The following is a 13,228-nucleotide window of genomic DNA, read 5'->3' on the forward strand; positions in this document are numbered from 1 at the left end:
TCCCTAATTCCCAAGCATAGGGTGAAATTTCACTTCCCTCAATAATATCTATCGTAAATACTACGTCTATCCTCTTACACGAAACGTAACATCCGAAAGTTTACAAACAGAGCGGAAAATCCCTAACTAGAGTCATAATAATATTGATTACGATGATGGCATTTATTCGTGAGCAGGTGCGACGAGTGTGTAACATCGAGGAGAGAGGATTCTCTGAGGCATTCCAGGAGCCGAATAAACGCATACAGAGCTCTAGCATCGCCGTCCTTGATCGCTCTTTCCTCAAAGGATCCCATCCTAACTGCGTTCGAGCTCTCTTGGGAACTTCGGCGACTCTCGTTCCTCGAGCACGAGTTTAAGTGCGAATACCAGGTGAGACAATTAAGTAACGGTGTGTATTGCCTCGATAAAGACGATAGGCGATAGAAAGTCGATATAGGAAAGGAAAGGAATTCAACGTTAAATAAAACAATGTTAAAACGATATTATCGATGTGTATTTTTATACTTTAGAGAAAGAGATTAAAATCGATATACTGAAATTTTTCTTCTAATAGTAAGGGTGAATTGAATCATCGCATGGAACAGCGTAACTTTAACTTGATGTAAGAGTGGAAGTCTAATGGGAGAGTGCCACGATAAGATAACTTGCCTCTCCTTTCAAAGGATTTCGTCTTCGATAAGCAGAAGGCGATGTTATTTTGTCCATAGTCTAGTTACCATACTTTCAATTTTATTTGATGTTCGTTTAAAGTACTCGATTACGCCGGAAAATAGAATCTAACGTTCAATTTAACCATGGAAACGCGACGCTCCCCCCCCCCCCCGCTTGGAGAACGTATCCGTGAAGCCACAAGGGGAAGATTACATAAAACAACCGTTGAACTTCGGAGTTTGCTCGCTTCTCAACCCTTTTGGCCCACTTTCCTCGTCGTTCAATTACTTCTTCTGCAAACCCATCTACGAAACGAAATTTACGGTAGCGTATCTGCCCTACGTTCTTCGCGCTGCTAATGATCGAAAATATTTAAAAAACCTGCTTATTTTTAACAAGTTATATATTTCAATTGTACAATTATGGATAAATAGAGCTACGATGATATTATCCTTTAAAATCATCACAGCTTCGTATAATAAAATATTATGACGCTATTAGATCGGTTGGTTGAACTAATTGTTTATTATGCAACTACTTGTGTTACAATTTTTTGATTTCTGAATTCAAAGGTAAATTAAGGCGGGCCTTCCAAACCTAAAGTAAATACCATTTGTGGTTAAATAATTTAATTAATAAAATTTGTGGTTACATGCTATTATGACGCTATTAGATCGGTTGGTTAAACCAATTGGTTATTATGCAACTACTTGTGTTACAATTTTTTGATTTCTGAATTCAAAGGTAAATTAAGGCGGGCCTTCCAAACCTAAAATAAATACCATTTGTGGTTAAATAATTTAATTAATAAAATTGGTGGCTACATATAAACAGTAAAATACGTACGTTGTCGTAATGCTTTTCAACGAACAATTTAACATTTTATAGTCTGGCGACCGAGAGGTCGACATTTAATAAATATATATCTAATATATACACGTTTTGTAATTCGATTCTAAAATAGTATTGCTGATTCGTTGTTAATTTGTACGCTTCAATAAGAATCTCATACTGATACCATAAATCAACCAGTATCCAGATACTTATGAATGTGAGTAGTATACATACTACATGGTACTATATAGCTAGAAAGAAAGAGTACAAAAATATTTTCCCAGATATTATGAGTAGGATCTTCTAAAGATACAACGAGAATGGTGCACGAAGTTGAGAAAGTTAGGGTTGACATAAGCTTGCGAAAGAATGTGGCGCCACGTATATGTATTCCTCCGACGTAGATTGAAACGTATAGGTTTCTTTATAAGGTCGTATAGGTCGTATATTATTGCCGTCATTTATTTCGTTTGTTCGCGCGGGAAGGATGCTTTTGCCCCGTAGAGATGTTCCAGACTTTCAAATGGAAAATTCGCAGATCACCGGAATTCATGAATGTAGAAAGGAACAAAATAAATCAATATAATGCAAATCGATGCTTCGCAAAGATATCTATACAGGTCTTGTACGAATTGTTTATTCGGGATCCTTCCGGCGAATCTGACATTTAAGCTGGCAAATATCGATGTCGACACGAGTCGGGGCACGCATGAAAGGAAATTAATACGAAGAAACGGCTCGTGCATTTTCCAGTACGACGCGGTCTGCTTATTTCTGTCGGCCATCTTTGTTGACGCAAAGCGTCGTCTTTCTCGCGTTGTAAACGCGATCGTTGTTAATTCTTGTAAACAGCTCGAGCGCACGTGGTCGTTTTCGATTCACGAAAGTCTCGAAATACTCGCGAGTGTCCTTCCTCTAAACTACTCTAGAGAAAACGAAATAACACTAGGCAAAACGTCTCGATGAAAGTTTCATGGTCGAAGCAACGCGACGACGGATATTAATGTCTCGTTAGCTTGATCTCGAAGTACATGGCCACTCGCAGATATTAGCGAACGTTTGAACAGTTTGGTATGGCGCTTTGATGTCATAAATGTTTGCTTTGGCGCGTAACTCCAGGCGGAACAGGGCTGCACCGGATTCCTGCTCGTTCGCTCGTTTCTATCTTTTCCGAAAAACGCGCTGTATTTTCTAGTTAACAGACAATGAAAATTTCGTCGGATAACGAAAGCACAAGGAACGTTACTTTGGAATACTTTCAATCTTTCTTTTATCGATCCCGAAAGATTGCGCTTCGAATTTCCAACAACGATCGAACGAAAATAATTCACCGTCGTTGGCGGATTGATTAAGCCTATAAGGAGATTGGCAATCGATTAACGAGGATGAATTATAGACGACCAACCCTCGTCCAACTTTCCTTTCTCGTGGCGCGATAAAAACTCCTCGCTTCTCTTTTCGGCCCTTTTTTGTCGTATCGAGCGACGGTCTATCGTTTGCCGGCCATCTTGGATCTCCTTTTGTGAAACTATTATTTCACGAGAATATTCTGTGGAACATTGTACGGAATGTCTCTGAAATCACAATTCTTTTATTCTTACTTTGTGTGATATAGCTGAGCCGCTCGTTTCTTTCAATGTTCAACATATTTTCTTCTTTTTTGATTGCCCAGCCGATTAAACACACCCGTCACTTTGTACCTATCAATTTAAATGCAATAACGTCCGAACAAATTGCTGCAGATGATCGTTTAAATCTTCCAAGCGATCGACGAGCACTAAAGGGAAATAAATTACCGACCGATTTCTCCCTATCCTTCGTTCGCGAGGATAAAGTTTCCACGAGATTACTCCGCGTTTTTTCGAAGGTCTCGAATCGCGCCGAATGGCCGATTGTCCCCCGACAACTCGATTGACAAACGACCTGTCTTCGATCTGAATCTTTTTATCGCTCTTATTCATGCTTCTCTTCGGAATTTCCCTCGAAACGAACGATACGGGCCTCCAAGTGTCCTTAAAATTCGATACAGCTTCTTTTAAGAGCCGTTTTCAAGAGCCATCGTTTTCGAGAAAAACAGCGCCACCCGTATACGTTTGAGAAAAAAGTTTCGCTAACGACGTCGCAGCTTACTTGCAGAAGCACCGTCGACGAAACTTCCGTCAACGAAAGTAGCAACGCTTCTGCAGAGAAACACCGGCGAATAATTCCGTCCTTCCGCGTTGTTGACAGAACTTGTTTCGCGCCTCGCGTGCTCGCTTCTCGAAACGGCAATGTTGCGATTCTAGGAGCTTAGAAGACAATGCCAAGACTTTGCTACTGCTTTACTGGATCACACTAGAAGTTCCTACGAGCTGGAGGTGCTCCTAAATCACGATCCCACCGGGCCAGCGTTCGAGCACGGCGAAAGGATGCATCTGAACCGGCTGAAACTCGCTATTAAACTTCGGCAGAAGAAGGTAACCGTTCGAACTTTTATATTTCTCAAACGAATCGTAAAAGAAAAATTGTACGCTATAAAAGAAACAGATTGCTTGAATAAGATCTAATGCGAATAATGCATACGATCGAATTGTTTTTAATGTTACCGCGATCCTCGAATTTTAATGTCTCAACTAGACTGTCGTCTCGATCAGCGAAAAATCTTTCGATGTTTTAAGAAAATCTTTAGACGTTCACCGATGGAAAAGAAGATATTATACAATCCATAATTATTCTTTATTATTTTTTATTATTAACCAAGAAAAATTTCCAAAATATCAATATCTCTCAACGCCAGTAAGGTACAGAAGATTAGGAAGATAGCACAAGAGCAAAGTGTAGATATAACGTCGTTAGATCCTAGATGGATCATTCGCGATGAGTCCTAATTCCTAAATTAGACCTTAATATGTACAATTTGCTAGTTACATGACCGGAAACTGTCGACCGATATTAGATTATCTTGGAATTTCCAGTTCGTGGCGCATCCCAACGTGCAGCAGTTACTCGCATCGATTTGGTACGAAGGTCTTCCAGGCTTCCGAAGGAAAAACATGGTCCTCCAGGCGCTGGAGATCGTCAGGATCGGCGTCCTCTTTCCTTTCTTCAGCGTTGCATACATCATCGCGCCCCACAGCGTGGTCGGCCAGACCATGAGGAAACCGTTCATCAAGTTCATCTGTCACTCGGCCTCGTATTTCACTTTTCTTTGTAAGTATCTTTCTCCTTTCTACTAAGTTTTGCCTCGTCGGAACGCGAGGACATGGCTTGCAAACGTGCGAACCTGTTCTGCGAACGTGCGAACGTGACGAACGTGGCCAACGACTTTTGATTCTTGCGCCGAATCCTCATTCAAATGCCGCACTGTGCGTCGCGTCGATCGACTACATCTTGCTTCATCACTGCTGCAAGCTGTTTCCAGCACGTTCTAAAATTAACCTCGATCAAAGTTGGTTCATGACTTTCTCTTTTTTCCAAACAGCTGGCTCGCTCGTTTCCTTCAGGCGTACGGGAATGCGTTCAACCTCGTTCCTCTCGGCAACGTATTTTACCTTTCCTCACGTCAGCGAATCAAACGCAGAGACCCGCTTCTAAACAGTTTACAAATACCTCTCATGGCAACCGCGATTCGCGAATACCTCTCACTACCAATAATAGCAGAGTGCGGTAATGCTCTAAATTTGAGACATTAACCATCATTACGGGGAAACGATAAACATTTGAAAACGGGAACACCCTTAATCGAATTAAAGCTACCGAATTCCATCGCAAAATTATAGTATACAGCACTGAATCGGCAACGCTCGAGACCTCCGACATTCTTTATTTCCTTAATATGATAATTAAACGGCACGAGTGTATTCCATAATGGTAAATTTTATTAAATGCGAGAGCGTATCTGTACTGTTACTTTACCTCGCGTTTTTCTCCCCCATTATTCTAACCTTCGAGTAAATACTCGGAATTTTTATCAAGATGTTTCGTGACGAAAATGGTCACAGGTTTGAATACAACAGCAGTTAGAAACTCGGCCGAGGAGATTCAGTTAGAGAACGGTCTAGAGAGCGGCATTCAGACAGCTGAAGCAAAGGCAGCAAGTTCCAGGCCAGGTTCCAGGCATTCGCGAAAAGCATAATTGACCTCGAAGTTAAACTAACGATATTTTGAGTCACGGGGAGCACGGCGAGATAATGTACTCCTCGAGGACGCGACCAGGGCGTAAGGAATTTCGAGAGATTATTCAGGGATAAGCCAAGTTAATCTCGTCGGTCGTAGTACGTGGTTAGTCCCGCACACATACGAGGATAATATTTGACCCGATGTGATCGTGGAGGCGAGCCTGTATGTAAATTGCCGAATCCAATAGCTGTTTCTATCGTTTTTCGATCGGTAAATGATCTTCGAAGAAGACCAATCTACAATGATGCACATCTGTTCAGAGTGATTTGGAATTTCGAACACTATCGTACGAAGTTGTCAAGTGCTTTAAGGCGACTTACAACTTCGATACACCGCATCGTCCCTATTATCGAGTTTCCCTGAAACAATGTTACGCAAAGATGTAACTTGAACCCATTATAGTTGTAAGCCTCACAATTGCAGCAATGTCTCGTAGAATTCTAATAGACCAGTTTAGAATTACGTTACGCTGTTAACACATTTCGCTGCAATTACGTAAAAACGTGTCTTTCCTGTATTTCCATTTTTCAATTTAACTGTCGATTACATACGTTGACTGTCGTAACGCGATGTACCGAACGTTTCGTTAAACCAGCTTTATTTTTGAGAAATAGAACTGTAGCACTACGACCATCTACGAGCCAGCACTCAGACGGTAATTTAACGGATTTTCGATGCCATGCATTTTTAGCTTCTCCGCGACACTATCCCATAGTTCAGTAGCCGAGATCCTGTCATAAACTTCGCAGTTTCCAAATAGTCATGCGACGACCAACCTAATGGTTTCCGCCACATAACTCGTACCCTCTCGAATATTCCACAGAGGTGTACGTTCATACTAACTCCACGAACATCCCCACGTAACACTTGGTCAATGTCCCCTTTGCAAGAGTACAACGTACGATGGAAGACGGATACGAGGTATAAAGAATACTGAAACAGCGCGCATCTTCGGTAAAATTTCAGTCATACCTTGGAAAATCCCAATCGTATCTCAGAAAAGACAAGTTAAATCGCTATCTCTCTGTAAATCGCTTCGCACGTCGCGAAACCTTTTACGTATCATGATAGCATCACTATCTCATATATAGCTATATATATATAAGCATGATGCATACATGAATTGTACGTAAATACGTTCGAAAATCACAGTCAATCGATCAATCGATCTATCTTCTGTAATCACGTATCACACGCGTGATCATGATTGGTTATGCCATTTGACCGAATATGCACCTTTTATATGCTCGATTATGCGAGATAATTATACACGTGAGTTGAGAAACGGTAGGTATAAGTTGGAAAACCACACTTTGAGATATTTGAAGAAATAGCTATAATTTTCATGGTATGGTATCACCGATTCCCAATTTAAATACGGATATGTTCATCCAGATAAATGTTCGCATATGTTGAATTACGGTATTACATATATTTTTCATAGAATAAAATAAAACTCGAATTTGTACTGTTTTTTTAACTTAACCCATTTTTGTTGAAAGGAAGTGTAAGAAATAAGATAATTCTTCGAAAACAAATTTCTTCATTGATCCTTGTCTTGTGATACACTTCACTAACTTATTATACAAAAGATTAAACATTTCCGACTTGTACCGTTTAATGAGTTTTTACAAAAATTGGTATAACCAAAAAGATACTCGTCGTATCAATAAAAAGAAAAGGACGTGATTTTGTGTAACGAAAAATAAAACGACAACGTTAAATAGCCATATTCTTATATGACCGAAATGAAATAAAAAGTGATTACAAATGATATGGATTCACGTTTGTTTGCAGTCATGTTGATTCTGGCTAGTCAAAGGATAGAAAGCGTGATCGGGAACTGGATGGGTCACGATGTCATAGAGCACGAACCAGCACCGACGAAAAGAGGCGCTGCTCCAACGATAGTCGAATGGTAAGACAATATTCTTAATCAATGTTTCTCTTCGTTCACGTGGAACCGGACAAAACGATGCTAAATAAAAACGCGGCACATATCGATTGTTATTTTTCCTAAGAATATTTCCTCAGTGCGCTGGAAACTCAATCCACTCGACGATACCTTGCATCATCCTTCCACTACAGCTCTAGCTTCTACTAAATTCTAGTAGCGCAACCCAAATAAAACTGACTTCCCAAAAATAAACACTCTTGGTAGCCACCCGTCCCTCGTGGCACCTCTTGAAACGACTTCTTCTCCCAAACTGACAGTATATTATTCCCTGTAAAGGAAATAATATACGTGAAGTTGGGAGACGCATTTCTCGAAACGCTTTTAAGTCAGGCCAGCGATACTCCCAGGAGAAAGCCGATTTCGAGAAAATGGGGAAAATATCGGCAAACGTGTATGACGTATCGTAGGTTCATCCTGGCCTGGGTATCCGGCCTGATTTGGTCCGAAGTGAAGCAGCTGTGGGACGTCGGCCTCGAGGAGTACGTGAACGACATGTGGAACGTGATCGACTTCGTTACCAACTCCTTATACGTAGCTACGGCCGCGCTCAGGGTGGTCGCTTACTACAGGGTGCAAAAAGAAACCCAGAAGTCCGGATCCATGATCGAGCTGCAACGCGAACAATGGGATACGTGGGATCCAATGCTCATATCCGAGGGCCTTTTCTCCGCCGCCAATATATTCAGGTCTTCATTGAATTTATTTTCTTCGTCCTATTCTTTCTTACTAAAAACATTTATTTGAATTATTGTTCAAATTTGCACGTAGTTCGCAGAGCCAGATATTTAACGAATAATTGTTTGATGATGAATTGTTTGGAAAATTCGCAGCGAAATTTGGACACAATTTGAAGATTGTACGTTATAGAATATATCATTTCTTTTGATAAACTTTTAATACTAAGTTTCTTGTAGTGTCTGTATAAGTAATTCTCACGGCAAAGAATTTATTGACACAGCCCTTGTGTAGGCTTCTGCAATATTTCTTTTCACAGAATAAATGTCCTGTAAAGATACGGATGATATGTAGAAGACGAGAAAAATTCTTGGCGAACGTTTAACTAAGCCATTCGATGCACAACAGGAAGCAGTATTTTGCAGAAGCACATAACGAATAATTTTCTCCAAACCTTATCAAACGTACGATATATAGAATAAAATAAGTTACATCGATTGCCAAAAACGCTACGAATTCTTCGAGCAACCCAATACCTACTAGCCAACACTGACTCAAAGTACTTGAGCACAAATCATAGAAAATTTTTATAAATACATCAATTTTGTTATACGAAACTTTCTAAAATATATCACGAACACTGGTAACCAGGCACAACTGTCATAATTATATTGACGAAATTTCCTGAGCCATTGTTCATGTTCAATAGAAACTAAATATGTAAGTCCCCCAAATTGCAAGTATTTTCGTTAATACCACAACTTTAGAATGTTTTATTTCAAACAATTACATTATTTGAAATGTTACTTGGCGCCAGCAACTTTCTAACGCATAAAATTTCACGGTTACGCGTGAAAAAGGTAATTGAGAAGTACTGTAGTACGCTTTGGATAGTTCTTTGCACGATATCTCGTGAAATCCCGAGAAATGTAATTAGGCAGCACTCTTTCAGCATAAATTTCAATTTCACGCTCTTCAGCCGCACATACGATCAAACGCAACGCGACTGGTCTATCGATCTACTTGCAGCTCTCTGAAACTCGTCTACATTTTCTCCGTAAATCCTCACCTCGGTCCACTGCAAGTCTCCCTGTCTAGGATGGTAATGGACATCATGAAGTTCTTCTTCCTCTATGTGCTGGTGCTATTCGCCTTCTCCTGCGGTAAATCTCCATGTCAATTCCACGGGTCGGTCCGTATAAAAACCATGACTGAAATAACTCTCACGAAACGACGTTATTCGTTAACTTAGGTCTAAACCAGCTGCTATGGTACTACGCGGATATGGAGAAGAAACGGTGCCCGACCGCGATGGCTTATTCTGGTAACACCAACGTCACGACCGATTCGAACGCTTGCATCGTTTGGCGTAGATTTGCAAAGTGCGTGCTACTTTTTGATATAGTAACTTCTAAATGAAGATTATAAACCTTGTTAAGTATAAATGTATTAAGGAAATATGTTGAGTATAATCTAATTGATCTTCCGATTTTCATGTTATTTAACGTTTGTTGGCTTATAGCTTTATATAACATAATCGAGAGGGGGAACAATCTGTCCGATTCAAAAATATAAAGTCTTCAGTAATAAACGCAATTTTGTAAAAGAAAAAGACACTAACCGCAATATCTTCTAAATAGCAATGAGCAATACTTTCGAAATCGATATTTTTGATGTAAATATTTTTCAAGAGGATCGCGTAGGCAAATTTAATGAAAAATCAATTTCGGTGATATAAGATCGATTGGCAAGATAATGTATTGTACAGAAAATAAAGAATGCGACTTATCGTGTCTTTCTCTACAATCTACGAATTTCTTAACTAGATGATAAAGTAAAAAACGTGGAAAATTATAAATTAAATGTGATCTAAGAAAAATTAAATTAATCAAAGCTGAAAAATCATTGGGACATGATCGGTATTCTTTCGTCAGTTTGTTCGAAACCGCTCAAACGCTATTCTGGGCCGTGTTCGGACTAGTCGACCTCGAGAGCTTCGAACTGGATGGCATTAAAGCGTTCACCAGGTTCTGGGGCATGCTGATGTTCGGCACGTACTCGGTGATCAACATCGTCGTACTATTGAATCTATTAATCGCCATGATGAACCATTCCTATCAGTTGATCTCTGTGAGTTAATCTTTATCTGTTTGATCGTCGTCGTGACATAAATAGAGGACATTTCCTTTGTCATTGGAATCAGGAACGTGCCGATATCGAATGGAAGTTCGCCAGGAGCAAACTCTGGATCAGCTATTTCGAGGAGGGTGGCACGGCTCCACCACCGTTTAACATCATCCCGACTCCGAAGAGCGTTTGGTACATGGGCCAGTGGTTGTATCGCAAGCTGTGTGGCCATAGCAGAGCTGCCAAGAAGGAGCACATGAGAACGATCAGAGTGAGATTAATTCGAATTAACTCTAAATTAAAGCGCTGCTAATTTCATCATCGGATTTTCGATGGAACGTAGGACGACCACGAACATTTGGTAATTTGGTAATCTTGTTTGTCTAATAGAGAAAAGTTAAGCAAGCATCGGAAAGAGACTTTAGGTATCAAAGTATTATGAGGAATTTGGTGAGAAGGTATGTGACGGTGGAGCAAAGGAAAGCGGAGAGCGAGGGTGTAACAGAAGACGACGTGAACGAGATTAAACAAGATATCAGCGCTCTGAGATGCGAATTGATCGAGATTTTAAAGAATTCCGGCATGAACACGTCCACAGCCAGTGGCGCTGGAACTGGTGAGCTCAGTTGCACGATTGAAACGATATGATAACTTTATAGACACTAATTGTGTATTTCGGTTTCGTGTGATAGTTTTGTAGAATTTGTAATATTTCATGGTATCCTACGATATTCTGTAATATCCTACAGAGTGTTACAATATATATCTATGATGAAGGATACTTATAAAGTCGATTTTAGACGCTAAACTAATAGTTAAACTGTTGTTTGAGGTTTATTCTTTATGTTATAAACAATTTCGTTTTACGCCAGAAATAGGACTGGCATCGATGAATCAGCTGACGCATCTTTCTTTCTGTCTCAGTTACACCATCAAGCGAAACACGAGTTTCTCACTTTGAAGCAAACGAACGAAATTAAATATAACATGCGTAATTCTACTTTGATTTATTGCATCCTAGAGTTATGAAGTGTAAGAGTGATAAAGGAATACTGTTTGTATCATACGTATTTTTACACATATTTTTAGCGCAAAATAAAATTATTTATATCTTAAAAGATATGCCTCAAATAACAATTTTGTACACGAATCTTTCTCACCGTTTTACTGTCTAGAATCGACCCTCGAATAAATATTCTCCACATATTTTGTGACACTCTGTATAGTATCCTATGTTTTCATAGAATTTTCCGTTTCTACCTTATGTTCCCTATGCACGATCCCTTGGAGTTATGTTCGTAAAGCGTATCAAGTTGGTGGAAGCCTTATATCGTGACATGACTACGACATTAAGAAGGGGTTTGCTAGCTTCATCCTTCGTAAATGAAAGTTTCGAAGTTCGTTACTGGAACGCTATTAATCATTCGGTGAACCCCGGCGGTATAATTAATGCAATCAAGGATCGTCTGGCGCGAATATTGTTTCGTAGTTGGTTGGTTCGATTTAATGTGTAACGCGAATATTTGCCAAAATCCAAGTTACGAACAGACACTTATCGCGTTAATGTTGTTGACGAACGAACGTAATTAATCGGTAACACAGACATGCACAGCCATTTGCCAAGACCCTTTCAGTTTGTTGGTAGCCGCTTCAGAGTAGTAGTCTTTGGTTTTTCTCTCTGCCCCATAGACGGTAGCCTTAAAGAGCTGTCCATAGGTGCGGGGGGTAAGAAGAATCGTCAGAAGGAGCGACGTCTAATGAAGGGATTCAATATCGCCCCTCAACCCAGTGGAAGTGGCAGTCTACCGCCGGTTGACGAATTTACAGCGTCGCTGCAACAAGTGCAACAGGAAAACTCCCACGAGATATTTGGTTCGACCTTGAGCGGGATATTTGGACCAGGCGCCACACCAAAGAAGAGTCCACATCACACCAGTACTAACAGCGTTCCGGGACTCGGTACGAGCAGACAGAGTCGCAGAATTAGGGGAAGTTCGAAGAAGAAGAGATGGGAAAACCTTATCGAGGCAGCTAAAGTTCGAGGAAGAGTCTCGAGGCTAATTGGTAAGTTACGCGATAAACTGTATATTTTTAACCGTAAAAATAATTATGACAAAATTTCACTTGGTACACTTGATTCTACACGGTTAAATTTTTTAATTAAACTGTCATTGTACCAATGTCTATATATTTACGAGAAATTTAGTACTTCTTGTTGTATTTAGGGAGTAGAACGAATCTCGATTCAGAGTATGTTTCCATAGTTTGCGACTCTCTTTGATTCCTCAGGTAGATCTCGTTCAGAGGATTCCGTGTACTCGCCTGCTTCCGAAGATGGCGGTTCAAGATCGGAAGGATCGACGGACTCAAAATCATCATTGGAGACCCCTGGACCCGAAGTCCAGGCCACGCACCATTCTCATCACGCGCATCATTCGCATCATCACGAGGGACATCACATGTTCGCTCATGGCCTAGGCGCGCTGGTAGCACTCCGAAAGAAACGAAAGAACTTCTCAGACTCCAGGGCGAGTTCGGGAATGAGAAGCAGCAGCGGTACGAATCCGATGTACCCGATCACCTCGGTTCTCGTTTCGAAAGTATCGAAGAAACAACAACTACAGAGAGCCAGCAGCGTACCTGCTAGAGGACCGGAATTGGGCCAACAGCCGATTCCACCGAGGAGACACGAAGGCACGCAAAGTCAGCAGCCTAGTATCGACACACCTGAGGGTGTCAACGCTAACGAGCAACCTGGTGAGTCCCTATCGTAGATTTAACATCGTTTAACCCTCGTCTGGTGGTGGCTGGATCGCTGTAGTC

The 13,228-nt window shown here is 40.6% G+C and overlaps 1 protein-coding gene across 7 annotated transcripts in view; it reads left to right on the forward strand.

Annotated features, from left to right (window-relative positions):
• The window catches only part of Trpgamma (Transient receptor potential cation channel gamma), a 98,819-nt gene that overhangs the window by 82,366 nt on the left and 3,225 nt on the right, over positions 1–13,228 (forward strand). For 4 of the 7 annotated variants that reach the window (XM_033331900.2, XM_076619240.1, XM_033331897.2 and 1 more), the window contains 12 exons: positions 177–372; positions 3,774–3,944; positions 4,443–4,677; positions 7,444–7,564; positions 8,011–8,289; positions 9,308–9,441; positions 9,531–9,660; positions 10,213–10,408; positions 10,482–10,676; positions 10,796–11,021; positions 12,095–12,469; positions 12,695–13,162. In XM_033331900.2, the coding sequence (XP_033187791.1) occupies positions 177–372; positions 3,774–3,944; positions 4,443–4,677; positions 7,444–7,564; positions 8,011–8,289; positions 9,308–9,441; positions 9,531–9,660; positions 10,213–10,408; positions 10,482–10,676; positions 10,796–11,021; positions 12,095–12,469; positions 12,695–13,162 (2,726 nt within the window). The remainder of the gene's footprint in view (positions 1–176; positions 373–3,773; positions 3,945–4,442; positions 4,678–7,443; positions 7,565–8,010; positions 8,290–9,307; positions 9,442–9,530; positions 9,661–10,212; positions 10,409–10,481; positions 10,677–10,795; positions 11,022–12,094; positions 12,470–12,694; positions 13,163–13,228) is intronic. The other 3 variants (XM_076619242.1, XM_076619241.1, XM_076619243.1) reach the window with 1 other exon arrangement.

The sequence above is a fragment of the Bombus vancouverensis genome, chromosome 6 (genome assembly GCF_051014615.1).
Source record: "Bombus vancouverensis nearcticus chromosome 6, iyBomVanc1_principal, whole genome shotgun sequence".
Classification (NCBI taxonomy): domain Eukaryota; kingdom Metazoa; phylum Arthropoda; class Insecta; order Hymenoptera; family Apidae; genus Bombus; species Bombus vancouverensis.